The sequence below is a fragment of the Crocodylus porosus genome, unplaced genomic scaffold (genome assembly GCF_001723895.1).
Source record: "Crocodylus porosus isolate Cpor-Errol unplaced genomic scaffold, CroPor_comp1, whole genome shotgun sequence".
In the NCBI taxonomy this organism is placed as follows: Eukaryota; Metazoa; Chordata; order Crocodylia; family Crocodylidae; genus Crocodylus; species Crocodylus porosus.
In genome coordinates this window covers 1,116,581-1,138,437 of record NW_017728916.1, presented here as the reverse complement: position 1 = coordinate 1,138,437, position 21,857 = coordinate 1,116,581, and the positions used below count along the sequence as shown (strand labels likewise).

At 46.7% G+C, this 21,857-nt stretch overlaps 1 protein-coding gene across 1 annotated transcript; it reads left to right on the top strand.

The window, feature by feature from the left end:
- The first annotated feature begins 4,565 nt into the window (after positions 1–4,565).
- Positions 4,566–21,720, top strand: EDA2R (ectodysplasin A2 receptor). Its single transcript, XM_019536215.1, has 10 exons — positions 4,566–4,626; positions 11,108–11,178; positions 12,663–12,773; positions 13,531–13,703; positions 15,110–15,195; positions 16,270–16,491; positions 17,820–17,966; positions 18,593–19,107; positions 19,976–20,024; positions 20,498–21,720. The coding sequence occupies exons 2-10, from the start codon at positions 11,131–11,133 to the stop codon at positions 20,770–20,772; spliced, it is 1,626 nt and encodes a 541-aa protein (XP_019391760.1). The 5' UTR covers positions 4,566–4,626; positions 11,108–11,130; the 3' UTR covers positions 20,773–21,720.
- Positions 21,721–21,857: the final 137 nt, after the last annotated feature.

The following is a 21,857-nucleotide window of genomic DNA, read 5'->3' as shown; positions in this document are numbered from 1 at the left end:
ACTATCCAGGGAAGAACTGTTCTCCACACTGCTCTTTCTTATGTACTTTTCTCAAAACACACCTCACAAACACTGCAGATACTTCAGTAAATTCTCTTGACTTTCCTGCTGTCCCTAAAATAATGACCCAACATAGCCATTCTGTCAGATAGTTAGCTAGGTGCATGCATGCTGTCACTCAAATGATGCAAGATGAGCATCAGCTCCACAGTACAGCCCAATTACATCAGCCACGGGAAGCACAAGAGACAAGAAGCTCCATATGGAAGATAATGCCATGCTTCCTCCTGATTAGCAAAAGACTTGTGTTGCTGTGCTCCCTAGCGCAGTTGCATCATGCACCTTCTGGAGAAATATTTTGTAAAAATTAGACAGATTCCATAAGAAAACAAAAGGGCCCTGCAGATTTACCATTTAATGGAAAATCTTGTCAGTTCTGCCAGTCATCTATTGCTAACAACCTTCCTTCATGTAGGCTAGATATTAGTATGGACTTCTATAATTTTCTTAGTAGAAGATACCTATTGGTCATCCATCCGTCTGGCTAATCTTCTTGCCAAGCAAGATATACATGGAAAAACACAGCTGATTCCCCCAAAGTTTAAAAACATGTGCAAAACCATTTGAAATGCATGTCGTGTCTAGGGACCTACTGAACTTGTGATTTTCTGAATTTCACAGAAACTGTGAAATCAGGCATTGTCTGCAAAATCTGTGAAAAAACAAACCAAAAAACCCCCTTACTAAAAATAAAATGCCGGCTCCCCAGTCAGAGCCAGTCATCCTCATGGCCACTGTGGCCTGGACTCACAGCCCGTTGTAGGGGAGCAAGGAGGAAAAGGGAGTTGCGTACACAAAGCGTGCAACCGAGATGGTGGCCTCCCCTCCCACCCTTTTGCTGTTGATTGGCCGAGAGGGCTGCCCATTCCACTGCCCCACCCCCCTCCGCCAATCAGTGGTGAGAGGTGGGGCTGCATGTTGGGAGTTGTCCTGCTTCTAACCAGGGACCCATGGGGACCCTTGGCCAATCAGCAGTGAGGGGTAGGCTTGCTGTGAAAAGGCTGTTAAGTGGGCTGTGTGCCGCAAGTGGCCCATAAAAATCCCTTTTTCTTGCCATGACTTAGGTTGATCCCTAGTCATGTCAAATGACACCAAGGGCTGTTTCTGAAGACACTTGAAAAAAAACAACCCAGCACGCCCAAATTTACTCCACCTCATCAGAAAAAGCTGTTGGAAACAGAATAGCTTTGCAGCATGCTGCAAAACTGCAAAGAAACTCAAAATAATTGATCGGTACAATGAAGTAAATAAGCGTGACCAGCATATAAAAAGATCAGTACTGTTGTGAACCTGAGATCCCCTGTGTAAGTGGAAGATACTCTGGTAGCACATACTGACAGTTTAGTTGAGTGAATTATTAAACACAAAAATTATTTTCTTCACTCCAGTGTCTCTCCACTATTTCTTTCTTTCACCCACCATGCTATGATACCATAAAAAAAACCAGGGGAGGCCAGTGTCTTGCTGAGTAGTTTAATTATGTTAACTTTGTATCTGTTTTCTCAGGGGGCTCCTCTTTCCCTATAACCCAACCAGCACACACCCATTTAAGTTTTAGTCATCAGCAAGAGACCCAGACAGACTTGCCTGGCACATCTTTCATGAATTTCCTTTTCCAAAACACTGGTGATTCACAGTCCTGCCATCTCCTTTTGTCTTACACTAATGAATTTCCATTTACTCAGCCAGCTTTCACTTAACTGTGTAACAATTCTGAATTTACAATACCGCTCCCAAGAATGCTTAAATCACTCCTGCAATCCTGGCTCAGCACATCAATTTTACTACTTTCCCAATTGTCAGTTAAATCCCATTTACAGCAGACTTACTTCCCTATGGCCACTGAATTTGCTGGATTTTGCACTTTATCAGGAATTTTGAACAAGTCTATCAATTAAGTTCTATCCCTTTAAATCCCCTGATTCATGCTTTGCTTAATATTGGTGTGTTCCCTTTTACCTTGCCCTCCTGGGCATGATTCCTTTCTGGTGAGAAGACGGACCCCCTTTCCACTTACCCTAATGTGCATGGGCAACAGCTCGGCACCAGTCTCCCACTCCCTTCTTTTTTCGGGTGTCATCTGGCTCCATCCCCAAGCTCATCCCATGCCTCTGCATGCATGTGAGGTATCTCCTCACATCCCTTTCTGGGGGTAGAGTTGGCTGGCTGCTCCCCTTTTAAAGGGAGCTGAAACCAACAGCATCCTTGAGGCCAGCTTCCGTAGCGCTTGTCTGAGGCACATGGGACTTAACTCTTTTGGTGCCAGCCTGAGTTTTTCCAGTGTTCCAGAGTGTGATGGCATCCTACGCGACTCCCCTCAAGGAGTGCAATGTAACAGGGCCCAGGAGCACCCTATTACACCTTCTAATTATGAGGCCTTTCCCACTAGACATCAAAGATTCCATAATACCTTTGAAAAATAGTGAGGACTGAGACAAAACATCTAAGACCTCTCCACTGTAGCTGGAGAATAAGGCCCTATGAATTAGAGATGAGAAAGACCTGTTTATTCATATGGGCTGCAGGATAGAATTGGTCTCTAGAGCACATGGTGCAACACTTGGTCTATTATAATCCTTGACTCCTTGCCCTGCTAAGGTGCACCCTGGAAACAGATTTTTGCAGAGAGAATCATCCTGCCCAGTCCCTCTTTCTGTCTGTCTGTATGTTTTTTCTTTCTTTTTTGAGATCCCTCTTCAAATTCCTGATCAGAAGTTTGAAGCAACCAAAGAAATGTATGGAGAAATGTAAAGCACCCCATCTGGGGACAAATAATCCACAACACTTCCAGGCTCAGCAGTGCTATGTTTCCTAGCACCACAACTGAATGATGGTGCCGTGATAGACAACAAAATGAACATGAGCCACCAATGCGATGCTGTAGCTGGCAGAGCTAATCGAACACTGGCATGCATCTACCGAGGCATCTCCAGCAGAGCTAAGGTTGTCATCCTCTGGCTCTGCCTGGCCTTGGTGAGACCGCAGCTGGAGTACTGCATCCAGTTCTGGGTGCTGCACTTCAGGAAGAATGTGGAGAAGCTCGAGAGAGTCCGAAGGAGGCCCACACGCATGGTTAGAGGCCTAGATACCAGGTCATAGGAGGAGAGACTGAAAGACTTGGGACTGTTCAGCCTGGAGAAGAGAAGACTCAGAGGGGACTTGGTGGCAGCCTATAAGTATATCAGGGGAGTACTTCAGGGTCTGGGGGAACAACTATTCGCCAAGGCCCCCCAGGGGAGGACAAGAAAAATGGGCACAAAGTAACTGAAGATTGCTTCAGGCTAGACATAAGGAAAAACTTCTTTACAAGTCGAGTGCTGAGGTTTTGGAACAGGCTCCCCCCAGAGGCGGTACAGTCACCCGCCCTGGCAATCTTCAGAAAGCATCTTGATGCCCATCTTGCTGGGGTCACCTGACCCTAGCGGTCTTTGCTGCCCAAGTGCAGGAGGGCTGGACCCGATGATCTGTAAGGTCCTTTCCAGCCCCTAACATCTATGAATCTATGACTCTGTAAGAAGCCCAGTGTCTTCTCAGACAGGACTCTGGGAATTTCCCAAAGCGTGGTGTAAATACAGTTGCGATGCAAATGTGATCTATAACTGGCATTGTTTATATACTCACTGTTCAACCTCACCACTTTGGTATAGGTGGCCTCTTCTAATCTGGGATGTAAAATGGAGATTACAGAAGTAATTAGATCATTCATATTTAGACCCTAAAGGATTGAAGAAGTCAAAGGATGCTGTGCTCCGAGAATTAGAAATTTCTAATGTTGCATTTAGTAATGTTTAAATTCACGATGCAGTGAAACTGTTCATGTTTTCCATGTTATATGACAGACCCTTAAATTTTGGGTTCCGGTTTGTTTGTTTTTCCCCTTCCCCTAATTAGCTTGTAGGTGATGACCAGTTTGATGTTGTCCCCCTTTAGTTATACTTAAATTCCCCTTTCCCCTGTAGTCCCAATCCCTTGGTCACGTCCTATCATCACCTCCTTTCATGGTCTCTTTTCCTAGCTCTGCTGCTGGAATTACCCTGTTCTCTTTCCTTTGGTGCGACCTGCTGTGCTGTGTCCAAGCCCACCGGGCCCCTGTGCTGTGCTCCCCCAACATCCCCCCACATGCCTGGGATGCTGTGTACCCTTGTCCAGGACACAAAGAAATCGTGCCAGTGCCGTGTGCACCGGGCTACTGACCACACAAGATCACAGGCCCATACAGAGACCCCTTTGCATCCTCTGCATGGATGAAAGCCCGGCTTGCTGTGCGGCTGAGCCCGTCTCAGCAGCCTCACCCTGCTCCGGGTGCCGGCCCGTGCTGCACTTCGCCCCCAGCCCCAGATCGGTTCATTTACCAGCAGCTCCCTTCTGCCTTTCCCTCGCCCCTCGCCAATTTGGGGCGGCTGATCTGCATAGCCCCGCCCAGGAGGGCAGGTCCTGGCCAATGGGGAGCCGGCCCTGCCTGGAGGCGGGGTGCCTCTCCCTCCGTGTGGGTCCCGCGATTGCAGCTCGGTGACATCAAGCCAGGGGACCGTCGCCCGCCAGCCCCCGGCCCGCGGCCGCCCGCAGGTAAATGGGGGCCCGGGCTGCGCGGCTCCGCCGGGGCGAGTGCGCGCCCGCCCGCTGCGGGGGGCCCGTGCGCGCATCGCTGCTCCTCTCCGCCCCGAGCGGTTCTCTTCCAACCATCTCTTTCTATCACAACTATTTCTTTGGATTAAATGCTCTTTATTGAAACAGGCGAGTGGCCCGGGAGCGCCGTGCCCGGAGCTGAGCACCGGGGTCGCCGGCGCCGTAACGGAGTCCTGTCCCGCCCGGGACAGGCGGCAGGTCTGTCTCGGTACATGCCCGGGCACATTCCGGCGGGCATCCCTGCGCTCCCTTTGTGCTGCAGGGGCAGGCTGCGCGCGGGGCGAGCGGCTCCGCCTGGGGGGGGGCGGCATTAGCAGAGTCCCATCCGGGAGGGGCCGGGCAGCGCTGTGCGGGGCCACTCAAGCCGGTTTCTTCCCCGGGCTTGGCGAGGGCAGGGCCGGAAAGATGCGCCGGGTCACGCGCGGGGCCGGGCGGCCGAGTCCGCGGGCGCGCAGCCTCCCAGGCATGATGACGTCGCGCGGGCGCGAAGCCCGAGGCATCCCGTGGGTGCCGCGGGCAAGCCGGGACTTGCAGGTACCGGACCCCGCCCCCGCAGGGGCCCAGCGGATCCCTTTCTCCGGGAAGCACGCCGCGACGATACTTTATCCCGGCCATCGGAGTACTTGCGGCGGCTGCCAAGGAGCGGGGGCGACCCCGCCTCGCCCCCGAGCCCGCCAGGGCATTTTGCAAAGCAGTAGCTTTTTTTTGGCGGGGGGAGCAGGTCCCCCATAGCAGGCTGTGTGCACTGCCCCGACCGCGACCTCCAGACACCAGGCGTTTTTAGCAATGACACAAGCTGGTTATTAGCCGTCCCTGGCTCTGCCTCTCACTAGTAGTCTCAGCAAATAGCGATGAGTAAAGGCAGCATGTCAGCCCTGCTAGTATCCAGCAGTGATCCAGCAACGGGGTGGAGCCAGGGGGGTGCAGGTGCCCTGATGCAGTTACCCCTCTTCCCCCCACACCTTTGCTTCCTATTCCACCCAAAATGTAGCGCAACTCACTGGCGTGGCAGCAGCATTTCTGGCGAGGCCGTGCTGAGGGACCCCCTTCTCTTCATGGCTTTTCAGGATCTACCCAGTTCCTTCCAAACAATCCCTTCCACAGGTGTTAAGGGCTGTCTCCTTTTTTGTGGTTATGATGCTCCACTGATCCAGCTGGCCTTTGCTGCCCAGGGACAGCACCAGCCTCTTCCCAGTGTGGGGGCCGAAGTGGGCCAGGCAAAAAACTGGACGGCCTGCACTGCATGCAGGAGCTGCCTGGGACAGGTGGTGGTGGCCCAGGGGAAAGGGATGACTGGGGGGGGGCTATGGTGAATTTCAGGGTGCTATAGCCCCCCTCAACACCCCCCCCAACCTCTTCTGCTGCTGTCTGTTTGCTGCTCCTGGCAATGTAGCTCCTATTTCGCAGTCTTACAGACTGTTTTAAACTCATCATGATGAAGTTACATTTGTTTTTGCATCAGTCTTAAAACTGAATAACACAGTCTTTGATTCCAAGCATGTTGGTAAAGCTTCTAGTTTCTTTTACCTGCATAAAATGTGTAGTGTTATATGGGATGGTGCGCCTCGCCACATGCACCCCCCCTTTTCAAAATCTTAGATTTGGGGTATAGGCATAGGTAATAGCTTTTGTAGTTTTTAATCATGTATTTACCGAGAAGCATGGCTATATTATTCATGGCATACAGAAGTGTTCTTTCTATGCAGCAATATTTTTAATACTTTTATAGAGCTATACGGCATTTTATATGGCATTTTTATTTGTGCATTTGAAGCCATTCTGATGAAGGGCTTATTTTATTTATGACATCCATGGCAAGCTACACAAAATTTGCTCTCATGAGTTTAATTTGAAGGAGGATGTCTGGGTTTTTTTGGTACCATTGAAGAGGAGAAAAAGAAAAAGAAGGAACTTTGGGTACATTACTTTGTTACAATAATCAAGAAGTTGGTCCATTAATAATGGATAATCCAGGGCAAAACAAAGGTGAATGAATTAGGGATTTTGGGTGGCCAGTTTGAGACCTCTTAAAACAGTCTGATTTTCAGAGTGTAGTCATTTAATATGCGTGAACAAAGCGTAAAGCATCAACAGTGTCTAATCAGGAGGGGAAAATGTTGGTTGTACTGTAGATAAGCACATAATGTGCACTGTACAGTGTGTATCGATCATGAGCTTGTGCACGCTTATGGACAGAGCTAACTGTGTTCTCAGGTAGTCTTTTGGATTTCAGTGCCTTTGTTTCCTTCTCTTATAATTGCTTGCCTTCTTAAAGCTCAGTCATCCATTATGTTTTGCTAACGTGGCTTCCGGCAACCTGAAGAAGTCTCACTGAAGTAGACTGGAGTACACGTGGGTGCAGGGCTCTGGTTTAGGAGGCAGTACATGACTGGGGTGTCAGACTAAATTCCTTTTAGGACAGAAACTATCTTCACATGTGTGGGAATGGCTTCTAGATACTCAGTACACAGTTGGTATACAAAATAACAGCAACTGCTCTAAGTCTTATATCATGTTTTGTTGTACTAAATACCGGTATTTGCTGCTAAAACAACTTGAAAGATACAAATACAAGTAGCAAATGAGTATTATAAGAGTAGGAACTGTAAGACAGGTTCAGACTGTGGTACAGAGCATTCCCCTTGTGAAAGCAGGGAGTTTTCCACTAAAAAAAAAAAAAAAAAGAGAGAAAGAAAAAGGAAAATAAACAAGCATTTTTTCTACTGAAAACAATGATTTTCAGACCAGATTAAGAGAACCAAATTAATTTAACACTTTTACTTATACTGAATATTAATTTGCTGTGCCAGTAACTATTAAAATCAATGGAATTGTTTTGATGGAAAGTGCTGCTGAACATGAGTTCAAAATCAGCAAAATCAGGCTTCATGATTTCAGGTGGACACCTGAAACAAAATGTTTCATTATGTTTCAGGGCACATGAATGTTTCGGTTGACCTGAAATGCAGCATTTCATTTAGTTTTTCATTTATTTGAACTCCAAAAATAGGTGAAGTTTAAAACAAGCCGTAACATTTCAGTTAGAAGGGACAGATTTTTCCAAATTCCTTCCACCCCCCAGCTTTTTTATTTCAGCTGAAGTTATTTGCTAAAGGTGCCCAGATTTGAAAATAATCTTGATCTCCTGAAACTGCACATTTTTAGTGAATTTACTCTTCAGCCAAAAAAAGTGCCCTGTTCTCATGCTAATGCTCAGGTGACGGAACATTAGCTCTGCTAAAATGCTAGTTTATCAATTTGTATGGCAAACCTCATTCAGCAAGTTACCCTTGCACTGCCTGAGCCAGTAATATAGGAGGGAATAGACTGCTCACTGATTTGGGCAGCTTGTCTCACTGAAGACGTCAAGGCAGAGCAAAATGGCACCTATAGTTTACAGGCTACTTCGTGAACCAGATGTGAACCAGGTAGTCTCTAAGGGTGTTTATACATGTGCTTGGCAGCAGGGAGGGGAGGGGGGTTAATTAGAGTGGCTCTGAGAACTGCTGTAACTAAAGCTTCTGGAGCGTCACATGTATCAGTGTCCCTGCACTGAAAAATGGCAGCAGGGGCGCTTTAACTAAAGCTTGTCAAATGAGCCTTAAAGTTCCCTGCCACCATTTTTCAGCATGGGGATGCCAGTACGTGTGGTGCCGGAGTCTGTTGGAGCACGGCAATTGCCACACTCCAGCAGATTCGATTAATCAAGTCTGCTTCAGTGCACTGTAATTGTGTGTTGGAGCAGCCTCACTGCACACATACAGACGCCTCATGGTGCCACCCTGTCCTGCCTTCTGCTTGACTTCAGACCAAAACAGTTTCCTACTTCTTTGAAGACATTAAGGGACTATCTCTGTGGCAATGGAAGGACATCAGTTGCCAAAAAAATACTGACGCTGTATGTCTGGGCATTAACTTCAAGTTCCTGTGCCTTGTTACTGATGCTGCACAGGATCAGCCCCAACAGTCCCGACGTAGAATCACTAGGTTTATTTCATCAGGGAGTTCTAGAAAGTGGTAGCATAATTGGAAATTTGTAATCAATTAGTGGCAAAATATCAATCAAGTAATAAGTGAAAAGTGAAGTGTGACAAATCAAGATAAACAAAACAAACAAAAACCTTGTCTTTATGAATAGTGATTGTACATTTTTTTCCTGGGTGCCAATTTGTAGAGAAAAAGTAAACTTTGAAACAGGGAGAAAAGGAAAAGAAAAAGACTCCCTCAATCACAGTCTGAAACTTTAATATTCTGTAAAATTGTTTATTGCCTTCCTGATGCTCTGGAAAGAAAAAAATACTTTCCGTAACTTTTGGAACATAATTTAATTACATAATTTTATTTTTAAGAATATACTTCACAGCCCAGTACAGGTTAACTTAGCTTTTTAAGTATTATGAATCTTGGGGGAGTAAATCGAAAAAGGAAGCAATAAATAAAAATGGAACAAACATGTAGGTTAAAGGATCAGGCTAGCCTAGGAAAGATATTCAAAACACCGGTGTTTTGAATGGACTAGAAACAAGGAAGGTGTTAAGAAGGTAGAAATGAAGTCCTGTAGTCAATAACTGCTGTTATGTTTGGATTCACAACACTTCTTATGAAAATAAAGGATGATGGTACTCTATTATCAGCGGTCCGAAACATTGCAGGTTACAGTCATTCTAATGGCAGAAATAAGGGCCATGGTGGGGGGAAGCTGATTTCATTGACATTTTAATAAATCAGGAAGTCATCTCTATTCAGTTATCAGGTGTTATACACCAGTGTAATACAGTCCCTTTAACATGAAACAGTGCCTGTGGATTATGAGTAGATTGAACTGCTGGTTAATGTTCCTTTTTGGCAAATGAAGTGTTATTCTGGCAGTCACCTTGAAATCCTGCAGTTTTAAACAGAGGTGGGAGAATTCCTTGCTTGCAGTTAATTGGGCCAGATGTTGTACTCTCCTACTGGAATCAAGCGGTTACTTTCTAATGAGGGCCACAGTGTGTGATTTTACTTGTGTGTTCACTTGCACATTTAACTCCAAAAATAAATTAAGGGGGTTTGGTTCTGGTATTGTTAAAGATTAATTAAAAAAAAAAAACACAATATGGCTTTGATCCAGGGCCAGGTATTCAATACAGCTTTCAACACAGTTACACTGGTACATATTTCCTTTTACTATGATAGTTTATTTTGTTTGGGGGACTGATAAAATCTCACTTAACTTGTTCTTTTATTATTATCATTTGGATAAGGAAGTACGTCAGGCTCTTTACAGAGATCAGGATCCCATTAGCCTGAAGTGGTGGTGCTTTTTCCAGCTCACTTGGGGGTGTTTCCTACTATATACATTTGCTTTCATTCTTAGATAAGGCCCCAAATCAAAATTGCTATTTTAATTCCATGGCTGGATCCATTTCTGAATTTTCTGTCTCTACAGTGAGCCAAAGCAGAACCATGGATCTAAGCCATACTATGCCAGGGCCTTCAAATATAAAACTTATCAAAGCTCAGGAAGTTTGGATTCAGTCCATTTCAGAGACAAGTTTCAGATGAAAACTTGGTTCCAAGTCTGTGGTGCAGATCTGGGGTGTTGGGTCAGCCCTGTCCATTTATTTTCTACTGTAAATGGCCCCCTAATTAGATACTCACACTGAGCCTAAGTGTTTCCTCCCTTAGCTTTAGCTCATACCTGCCTGTCTGCCATCTTCTGAGGCTGACAACATCCTTTATTTATTCTAAAGCATCAGTAACATTGAAACTATTTATAGGCGCTGATCATGTACCTCCTGAGATTTTCACTTGATAATTTTAGCCATGCTAGTTTCTCATCGTCATAGGTCTTAGTGTCCAATCCTCATAGCCCTTTTCCTGCTTTTCCTTGTAGTGTTTCATGCTTAGGACAAGTGCATTTGTAACAATAGCTACTGACTCACTTTCTATGCTTGTCCAATAGCGACTAGTCATCAGATGAATCCCAGTGCCTTAGATAGTGGGAAAGCCCAGCCACCAGTCCACTTCCAAAGTGCAGCCTGATTTGCATGTGGCTCATGAAGGTGGTTGGGGGGGGTCAGTCACGAGAGTGCAGACTAGGCACATCAGGAAACATCTGATGATGTGAGCAGTGCAGGTACAGTTTCTAGTGGTGCTGTAGATAGAAACAGGGGGAGGAAGGGGTTTGGTGGGGAGGAGAATGGGGAGTGCTTAGATCTCAGCTGCTGTAAGATTTTGCTTCCTGGTATGTTAATAAGGAGCATTTGCCAAACAATCCTTTGATTGACTCTTAACAAGGCTGGTGATTGTGTCAACAAAAACTCCTGTCTTGAGTCGGAAAGTCCGCTGTCAACACTTTATCCTCTTGTTGAACATTTAACTTTCAATGAAGTGGTCTCTTGAGACATGTACAGCTCCATTCATTCTGTTTTTCTTTCAGTGCATAAAGCTGACAGAAGCAAGATGAGGAGAGGCCCAGCACTCGTTTTTATACTGTTTCTTGTCACCAAGGTAGGAATCCACTTTAACCCAACAAATAAACAAATCAACTAAAAACCTCCCCAAACTAAACTATACTGAGCTTTGAAGCTGCAGTCTGATCCCTTCTGGATGCTTTCTCACCAGAAAGCACTTGATAACTCTGCTTGGCATGCCTAAAGTCCAAATGAGGCCAAGGGGGGCTGAAATCCTGGCACCACTGAAGTCATTGGGAATTTTGCCATGGATATCAGTTGGGCCAGGATTTCTCTGAAGGAATTCATGGGCTGTCCTTCAGGTCTGTATGCCTTGCCTCATGAAGTGTGTTTTACTTGCTCTGTTTAGTCTGCAGGAGAAGATTCAAAACAGTTGTTTATCTGGTGCTAAATTCAGGCACAGATCCTTTTCGTAATGTGAAAACCTTGGTGTCATGGGAGGGAGGCAGCACGGTGGCCAGGAGGGTGTATTGTGGCCTTAGTTATGTAGAGGATGTGAGAATTATTCCTTTCTGTTATTGTTTTGTGTCACTTGTGCTCGCGGCTCGGTGTTACATGTCCATGACTTCCTCCTCCTTCGCTGACCAACACTGTCCTCTTTTGCATTACTTCAAACCCCTAATCACATGAGCATGGGTTCCCCTGTGGAGAGGAACTTGCCTTTCTTCACCACTGTCACAAACTTTGCTGTCGGGGTGTTCCCAAAACCCCAAGTTCCTCCCTGCTGTTTTGCTGCTCATCTCAAGGAACAGACTAAGATTTGCCTCTGGGACAGCTCCTTGCCCTCACAAGTTGTAGTTTCACTTGTCTTCACACTAGACTTTGCAGCTGACTACCCTTGGATTGTATAAAATTATATGTTCACCCCCTTCCTCCCCACTCCCTGAAGATGAGGCAAGCCCCAAATTTTCAGTTGCTCTGAAATCATATTTTACCACAGGCAAATCGGGAAAGTAACAAAGTAGCAGAAGGATTTATTACATTAGACTACATGGCACAAGGAAGAGTAACCATAGACTTTGAAGGCAGGATACAGAGGTAAAACTGATACAATTCTCACCCTCTGTTCTGACTACAACACAACCCAGGATAACCAAAAATCTGGTCTGGATCAGACGGCTGTATTGAGCTCCCATATTGTCTGTGTATTTGACCAGGTTGTCTAATGGGAGGTTGGAAAATAAAGCTGACTTTCATGCTTTCTCCTGGAAATGTCACCAAACGACAGAAGGAATAGACAGTTCTGCAGCGTGACCTACTCCTCCTCCTTTCCCTGACTAGCCAAATGCACCTTACCCAGCCCTTTGAGATAAGCCCTTGTGGTTGTGTTCTTGCCAAAGTGATATTTTCCTTCTGGATAAACGTACTTACTGATGTCACTGGAAAGTTTTAAATGTGCAGGAAATTCAGGCTGTGCTTGCTTCTGAAGGAGCACCTTTTGCCCTGTAAAAACAGACAATGACTTTAGGAGCCTTCTGGGGCTTGTGGTAGCCTATGCTGTGTCTCTTGTTTCTCCCCCAGACCCCAGATGCCTCTCCAAACCCACTGGAATGCAAGGAGGGTCAATACTTTGATGAGCACAGGAAGTGTGTCCCCTGTAAGGAGTGTGGCCCTGGCTGGGAGCTCTCCAAGGTAAGTGGGCCACTCTGGAGGGAACCTTGATGATAGGTCTGGTGGTGTTAGGTGATCTGAAGAATGATCTGAAATAGGAGTGTTTGTTCCTCTCAAAAGAGCACAGTAGACTCTTTCACTCATTATGGTGCATGGTGGTGAGGTGGGAAAAGGAAGGAGAAAAGGAAATACCAATAAGGATCCATTATCCCTAGCTCCCAGTGGGAGTCAAAATTCCCACTGACCACAACTCCAGAGTCCTAGCTGGTGATACATATAATGTCCCTAAAAGCTAAAAGATGCCATTCCATTAGTCAAGGCAATAGTGATGCAGTTGCCTCTGTGTGTGATCCAGCCAGCACAAGTGTGTCATACTGGGGGGTGGTGAGTAACACTCTTCTGAGTGCATATCCAAGTCTCTTGGTGGTTTGGCCAGCTCTGGCAGTAGAAATTCATGCATTTAGAATCACAGACCCCAGGTTTGGTCCCTGCACCAACCTACCTATGGGTGCAGCTTTTCACTAGCATTTCCCCCAAGTCCTAGTGCCTGAGGCAACACATATAGCTGTTACTGAGCACTGATGTGCTGCTCCAATTGCTTGCACTGCTGTTGTCTGCTTCACTGCAGCGCAGAGATTTAGAGTATGCAGGGAAACTGAGAAGTCTTTCCTTCTGAGAAGAATCCGTCTGCCTTTAGAAACTGAGACAGCTGTATGGTAATGTGGGATTTGAAGCAATTTCTTCATTCTAGTCATGGACCTGCCCTGATCTGTTGCAGGAATGTGGCTATGGTGAAGGCACATACTGCACTGTTTGTCCTCCCAGGAAGTTCAAGGAGAGCTGGGGGCACCATAGCTGCAAAACATGTCTCTCCTGCATCCTCATCAATCGTGTTCAGAAATCCAACTGCACTGCTACTTCCAATGCAGCCTGTGGAGAATGTCTGCCAGGGTGAGTACAGCTGGCTCTGTGTCAACCAGAGCCCCAGCAGGGTGCAGGGAGATGTTGAATAAGAGAGGATTTACCATTGCCACGTGTAACACACTACCTGTGATGAGTTAACATTAATAGCCCCCCTGGCCAGAAAATATTGATCAAGATGGATACATAGACCTGACCTACCCTATAGCTCTAAACAAAGAAAACCCAATAGTCTCTTTTACTAAGCACTGGGAAAAATTCATTGCCAGTATGAAATACCATTCTGGACACCAGCATGGCTGCTAGTCTGGCCTCAGATAAACAAGAGTGCCTATGTCACAAAAATGATCATCATACTCAACTTACTCTGCTTTCCGATGGCTGGGTTCTTCCATTTCAGCATGAAAGGAGCTTGGACCATCAGTGGGCACAGGGAGCTGTGATGACTGGGACTGTACATTTGTATTCATATATTTTAAAGAGTTCCTGAAATTAATGCTGCTAAATATAATCAGTGAGCATGTCTACATGATGCTTTTCTCAAGATTAGATCTAATTACTATGCAGTAAGTGTCACCATCTACACATGCTGACACTTACTGTGCAGTAATTTGCTGTAATCCTGAGTAAATTTGCTGTCTGTAAATACAAGTAGCAGATTTACTTGGGAGTAATTACTGTATAGTACAGCAAATGTAGATGACAAACTAGGAGCAAGTGTGCTCCTGGGCAGCGGGGGACAGGAGATTGCTCTCTGCCCCGGGAGCTGCTTGCTGCTGGGGCAGACTCTGTCACTGGAGCTTGGATGGGCATTTAGTCTAGAGTGGTGGGCTGTTTACTCTAGAGTAAACCCACCCCAGATCATTTTCAGGTTTAAATGCACCTAGAGTCTATGAGATTGCACAGTGCCGTGGAGTCCTTTCCTGTAGACAATCCCTGAGTGACAGTGACGTAATGTGTGGGGGAAAGAGTAACTAAAACTCAGTGTCAGGGAATCAGAGCCACTTTCCAGCATGGCTTCCCAACTAGAAGAAAATATGCTTTGTTTCACTGAAGAAGATGCTATTTAAATAGTGACTGCCAGAGCTCCTTTCTTAGCCTCGCTCTGACAGGTGTTGCTCTCCAAGGCAAGGACATGTACAATATTGCTTCCTGGCAAGATGGCTGCTGCTACAAGAGAACGCCTCTGAATGCTGCTTTAATCCAAGTTGTGCAAAGTGCTGCATACTTTATGACTTCTCTGAGTGCCAAGTTACTATGGGAAATGAGGTCAACTTTCTTTAGACTCTGTAGAAGCTAGGGAGTTTTTATAGCAGTCTTGCATTGGGCAGTAAACAAGCCAGCTTGACTAAGTAGTAGAGTGTGGGTGTTATTTGCCTATAGATGCCTCAGCCCCTTTTGCCCTATTAAAGCTTTCACGGCTTTTTCTTTGGCAGGTTCTACAGTAAAGGCCGGATTGGTGGGCTGCAAGATCTGGAGTGCATCCCCTGCACAAAGCAGACCCCCTCCTCTGAGCCTCAATGTATGTACCCCGCAGGGCTCTGACCTGCTGCCTGTTGTTTTGTTGTTTGACACATCATGCCACAGGGCATGTAGTGAGTCCTTCAGGAATGGTGGGAGGTGGGAGGAGAGATGTATTGGAGTAGGCCAATGGTACATGTGATTTGGTATTCTCTCTCTGGCAGTGGTCACTGTTGCATGCTTCATAAGAGGCATAAAACCTTGGAGTATACCTATGTGAGTGAAGGAAAAAAATACTGTCTCCAGCTGATGATCATCTTTTGCTCTGAAGCATGAAGGCTGAGAATTCTTATTCCTGCCATGAGTGTACTTGCAGAGGCTGCTGTTGTTCATTTAAATCTCTAATCCCTGTTTTGAACCATATTGAGCCCCAAGCAAGGAAGCACAGACAGTATATATAGGTGGAGGGGGCAGAGGTGCCATGGTGACAGGACTATTCAAATGTTAGCATCCTTGAGACTAGAAATAGCAGTTTGGACATTTTGTAAACCATAATCTTTTGTTGTTGATGGTGTTCAAAGAAACACCCGCCAGCCCCTACACTTGGCGGTATTGTCACCACTGGGAAAGGATGTTAGATTCTGTTTCTCAGGTCTCCTGGGTCCTGGTAATGATTTTGCCACTTCATTGCAATGACCTTGGACAAATTCATCAGAATCCCTGTGTCTTGGTTACTCTATATGTAAAATCACTGCTGAAATACTGACTCCAAACACTGCATTAATGTTTGAGAGATCCTTTGAGATCCTAAGAAAGGGAGTGCTGTTGGATGTTGGTTATTATTGCCAAACATTTTTAAAAGGGTTTGTGTATCGTGGGATTTCAAGGCCATCCATTTTCTGCGATTTTCAGTGGGAATCAGTTCTCAGAGCCAGTTAAGTGTTTTTGAGAATTTTACTCATCTGTAATTTTAGCTGTCAGATTGAGGCCTCTTGTCCTAAGGGCTGTCTCTATGTACGTGTTTACAAACTTGTATTTGCCTACATACTACTTGCTTCGGGCTGGATCCATGCTGCTTTGTCTACTGCACTGTGTGGGGTTGAAACTCTGATCTCTTTGGCTGGTACATTTGCAGGCAGCTCCAGAACAAACCTGAAGGCAGCAGCATCTGAAGTGCATCCCCTGCACAAAGCAGATTCCCTCCTCCAAGCCTCAACTCCAGACAAATCTACAGCATCTCCTCAGGACACAGCCCTCCTGGCACTAACTAGCAGTGCCCTGGTCATCATTGCGTTGGTGCTACTGGCACTCTCCATCATCTACTGCAGACGTTTCTGGAAGTGCCAGAGCCAGCGAGGTGAGTTACAGCAACTCAGCACTCCTCAGTTTCTCCTTCCTTGATGCCTTTTTGAGCCCCTCTCTATCATGTAGGATAATGCCTCTAATTTTCTCTACATCATGAAGTGACACAAATAGTCCTCTGCTTACAGGGAGCGCTCTGTAATGCTCTCCATCTGTAGGGTGTCTCTTTTGAAACCTTCTTTCAAAGACATTAAAGAGCCTCTTTTTTCCCTAGTACAATAATACCAGGAAGGGGTAGGAAGATGTTTGGGTTCAAATTCAACCATGACACCAAGGCTAAGTACAGACAGTCAAAATACCTGAGGCTGAATTGATTCAGTCTTTGCAGGTTAGTCTAAGATGCAGGGATTAAACTGAGAAACAACTGGACACACATTTATTTTTGCTTCAGCAAGTGCAGCCACACGCCAACAGTGGCTCAGGCCAGAAGCCAGGGGGTGCTAGACCCAGGGTTGCTTCCTCTTCCTGTTGCTCCCAAGGTCTCTGGGATTTGAAGTCCAGACTCACAGCAGCAGGACTCTCCAGGGTTGCTCATCAGTTCCTCTTCCTGCTTCCAGGGGCCTGTGGGATTTGTAGTCCACGGTCACAGCCAGCAGTAAGTTTCAGTAAGTTTAGCAGCAGGGCAGCTCTGTACTTGGGGGAAGGTGAGTTTAACCCCTGGCCCCAGAGCCTAGCAAGGCTTTGCGTGAGTGCATGTTGGGGGTGGGAGTGGTGGGAGGGCAGGGGAGGGAGTTCCTGCCTTCCCCGCAACTCTTCTCTGCTGGAGCAGACAGCTCAGCCCAGCCCAGGGCTGGAAAACAAGCTGGGAGACTGTTTTAACTAGAACTAGGAAGGGGGTTGGGACAGAAGTTTCATAAACCGGTTTGACCAAATCAGTTAAGTCTGATATACTACATTCAGTCAGGTTTATCTTAAACCAGTTTTCAGCTATTTTGAAACTGGTGTATGTACACTGAGCTTCTGTTCTGTCCTGTTTACAGGTTTAAACCAGTTTCTGATCACTTAAACCAGTTTATGTGTAACTTCTGCCCCTAGCCCATGTGATGCTAACTTTGACACACTCACCTTGAGTTTTTTTCAGGGCATGTAGCAGGGCTTGCAGGGTTCTAGATCAAAAGAATCATGGAGGTGCTTGTAGAAAGGACTGTAGGAAGTAGGTTGGGTAGCACGGAAGTACATTGGCACAAGTGCATGAGAAATGCTTCGTCCTCCATGCCAGGCTTTTATCATTCACTGAATAAATTGCCAAGACAAATGGCATAGTGCATTGTGGGAAATTAAGCCAGATCTTCACTTGTATTGGTTTCTTTTCATACTCTAAAGTTTTTCTGAGGACTCAGAGTTTCTCCGGACAGAGAGCGATGTTCCAGGCCTCAGCCACTCCAGGCAGGTTTCCATGTGAGGAACAGATGACTAGTCCATGCTGCTTGGGTATGAAGAAACTGAGCCCTTGCTACAGGCAAGCAGAAGGTAACTGTTGTTATTGCTGTTCTGCTTTTTCTTGGGTTTCGGAGGGGGGTCAATTTCTCAGCCAGAAAGGAGCATCCAGTGCTAAGGATCATCAGTATCTTTGTCATATTCTCCCATTCATCTCTTATTCCTGGGTTCAGTGTCTTTGGGGTCAGTTACTGGGACGGTCAACATGGACAGAGCTTGGTTATGCTAAGAATTTTCTTTGGGCTGTGGATGGCAGAAGTCCTGGTGAGTTCAGAAACATCCCCAGGCTTTGAGGGCTGTGCTGACCTCTCACTGCAGTCTCCTTCTCAGCAGACACTGCACTAGCACTAGTCTCACCTCCTCTAGGTTCAGTGTCTTTCTCTCCTGTTAGGGAGAAGGGAGCCCCTGGTCCCTACAGTAGTAGTGACTTGGTCCTGTCAGCAGTGCTGACTGCTACCCTGTGGACATAAGGCACTATTAGGATTCGAAGGGAGTTCTGCCTACACCTCTGAGCCGAGAGACAGGCAGTTGCAGTGTGAGGCTACATGGAAGATGGGGTTTAATGGAGTGGCTGACTGGCAGCTGTCTAAAGCAATGTAGATAGGAAGTTTTGCAAGAGGAACCCAGATACTTTTAATTCATGATTCTTTTGGTTTCAGGTCCAGCTGAAGTGATTCAGTTCATTTCTGATGGAGAAACTGTTGGCCTTCAGTTCCCTGCTGCCCACCATGATTTGGAGTTGTCCCAGGTGATTGTCGGCAGCCCCAGTCCCAAATCCCAGCTGGCGAGGAGTGTCTTGGAGACCCAACCCCTGATAAGGAACTCAGGGTGCAGCGACGGCTCTGCAGGGGGCTTGTCTTCCTCAGATGTCAGGCAGGGCCCAGTTGAGTTCACAGAAGCCCTGGCCCCTCTCTCATCATGTGCCTCAGAGATGCAGCACAAATGGCCCCATGCCCCAGTGGAGTGCACCGAGCTAGACCTGCAGAAATTCTCCACGCAGGCTGAGTGCATGGGCACTGGAAGGCAGGAGGATGCAGCAAATGAGGTGGCTCAAAGAGTCCTAAGAGCTAAATCTGAGTTAACCTTTGAAGCAGAGAGTGGATTCGTTATGGAGCCTGCCAGGGGCTTGTCCCCAGCCTGCCGAAACCCCACAGCTGAAAGTGGGGAGCAGCCAGTAAGTTCACCCCATCTCACCCCTCTGTATGAAAAACAATAGCATTATGGGCCTGACACAGGGAGGGAAGGGACAACAGAGCTGGGAGCACAGAACCTTTCCCCTGAAGGTGGTTCAGCTTCAGCACTGGCCAGTCACCATGTGATGACTTGTCAGTGATATGTAACCTGAGTTTGGGAAAGAGCTCAGCCCAGCTCCCGCTGGTCAGGTGAGCAGCTCAAACATCCAGTGATCTACCAGAAAACTAATTGCATCCTCATTAGTTAATTGTGGGGTTTTAACTGAAATGGACATGCCCCTTTGCAAAGAACTGATGTAGGTCCTACCAACTCGTTTCACAGGACAATCAAAAAACAATGGGACATGGAGCCACTGCTCACCTCAGCAGGGTTCAAGATACCCAGCCTGGCACAAGGACAGAGTCCCTTCATAGAAAATACAAGCGTGTCTTTCGTTAGGCATGAGTCTTGCACTCCACCTGACTCTAGCATCACTTGTAAATGAATCAAGCTTTCAGTTTTGCCCATGTAGAACGTTGACCTGGAGGTGAAAAATTCCTGAGTCTCAGGCCCTTGAGCCATCCAGTTCTCATTACCAGTTAGTAATGAATAGGTGGGCTTATTGAGTTGCAAAAAAGTCCCACTCAGCAAATGATGTAGTAGTTTAGATTCAAGCAATGCTTGAAAATGTGGTTTGCTGGAAGGACATAGTGCTCTTACTGGGGTTGTAGAGGATTAATACCATACAGAACAACAGTTATGCCCCTGCTAGGTGCACCATGGCTCCTAGGGGCATCAACAAGACCCACCTGTGGTTGTTGCTCATTCTCTGATGAATCTCCCCAACCTTGGGGGCTGTGTCTTATCAGGTGGATGACACCCGGAGTCTTGTGACTGGGATTACCAGCACTACACAAGGTGAGAAAATGTCTGGGCTGTATTTTCTGGTCGTGTCACCAGGGGTCAGAGTGGGGGGAGCTAGGCCCAAGGAAAAGGAGAGCCTGCAGCAGCCCATGCAGGCCAGCGTGGCATTGCCAGTTTCTGTAGGAATGTGCATCTCTTTCATTGTCCTGTGGTTATGGTTTCAGGGAACAGATTTTAATGCAGGCCTTTCTGTGACACTTGTTAAACTGTTCCCTTCTTCTAAAAGTGAGGGTTAAGCCCCCTCCCTCTCCAGGGATGAGAGCTTGGCTCCATGATGCTAAGTACTAAAATCAAATGCTCTGGGTGGCAGAGGTGTCTGCAAGGTGGGGCAAGGCTAAATATGTTACAGTGTCTTAGCAGAAGCATGGACATTAGGAAGTGATATGATCCTGGCCACCCTATTTGCTGGGTGCCTTTGCCCTAGCTGATAAGAAACTCACCCCACTTTCTTGTACTACTATCCCCAGGTCTCCCGGTAGCACAGCTCCCTCACTCCTTGGTGCTGTCACTTGGCTTCCAGTTGGACCCTTCTTTACCTGGTGTAAAGAATTTCAGCCATGTGGGGATGGAGCTAGGGGTCCCAGCCCACCTGGTGAGCAAGATGTCTGGATTTGAGCAGCTGGTCACTCACCTGACCTCCTCAGGGGACACAGTCACCGTTCCTGTCCTGGCCCGGGCCCTACAGCAACTCCACCGTTTTGATGCCTTGCTCTTGCTGTCTGATCACTTTGCTGTGAGCTAGACCCTGAGCTTCCAGTGCTAGGTAGCACGATGGGAGCAGAGGAGCTGTAGGTATTTTATCAGCCAGAGGAACCTGGCAGCAATGTGCCCATCTGGTCTCCAGTGCCATCTGGTCTCCAACTGTGTGAAGAAGGCCTTTGCATCTTGAGGTAAAATCGCAGGGTAAGCAGGAACACTTTGCTTTTGAGGAAAGCAAGGGGAACCAATAAGAATATCAGCCCCATGCACTTTGGACACCCACAATGAGCTTTTCATATACCCTGGACCACTGCTGGAGCCCTGCCTCATGCTGGCCACCATTGGATTCATCAGTAATGATGCACAAACTTCTTCCACAGTCTGCCTTCAGACTTGTGTATATCTGTGTCCAGAGACAAACTGGCCTTCCTGGCTTCTGTGAATGGCTTTAGGGCCTTCTGCCTCCATAGCCTGGTGCTGGTGTGTGATAAGACTGATCCTTGGGAAGGCTCAGTGTTAGCTGGATTGGCCTTTTAAAATATTTTCTGAGCCACTCAGCAGCCATGACCCTTCCAGGTGGTTCAGTCTTTATGGGTCTTCTTTGTAAACCAGTAATTTGGAGTTGTTTCCTGCCTCTGTCATTCTCCGTGGGGTTGTTTCCTGCCTTCAGGCTAAGTTCTCTCTCTCTCTCTCTCTCTCTCTCTCTCTGTCTTTGGGGATCCTCTTGGTTGTTGTGATTGAATAGTTTATTCAAAGGGATACATGGAAGTGTATTAAAATAGCCTTCTCTTCTTAAGGGGAGTTTTGGTCCACTCTGCTGTGTGGAGCTGTCTCTCACAGGCCCAGCAGTCATTTCATGAATCTATAACTTTTCAGATATGGGCCTTCCCCATGTAGCAAACACTGGATTTCTTGGGTTTCTGCTCAGCACCCAGAAGCTGAGGCTGTTTTTTTGGTGTCTTCTTCCTCTGTGCACTAATACAGGGCACAGTTCTTGTAAATTGGATGCTTATCTTGCTGGGATCCTATGACCCCAGCGGACTTCCTGCCCTTTGGGCAGGGGGCTGGACTCGATGATCTCCCGAGGTCCCTTCCAGCCCTGATGTCTGTGAAATCTATGAAGGGTTG

Bases quoted from the DNA above. Each gene is read 5' to 3' on its own strand.
- EDA2R (XM_019536215.1), top strand. From the start codon at position 11,131: ATGAGGAGAGGCCCAGCACTCGTTTTTATACTGTTTCTTGTCACCAAG. The intron at 12,774-13,530 runs GTAAGTGGGCCA...GATCTGTTGCAG, and splicing joins CTGGCTGGGAGCTCTCCAAG to GAATGTGGCTATGGTGAAGG. The intron at 15,196-16,269 runs GTATGTACCCCG...GTACATTTGCAG, and splicing joins CCCCTCCTCTGAGCCTCAAT to GCAGCTCCAGAACAAACCTG.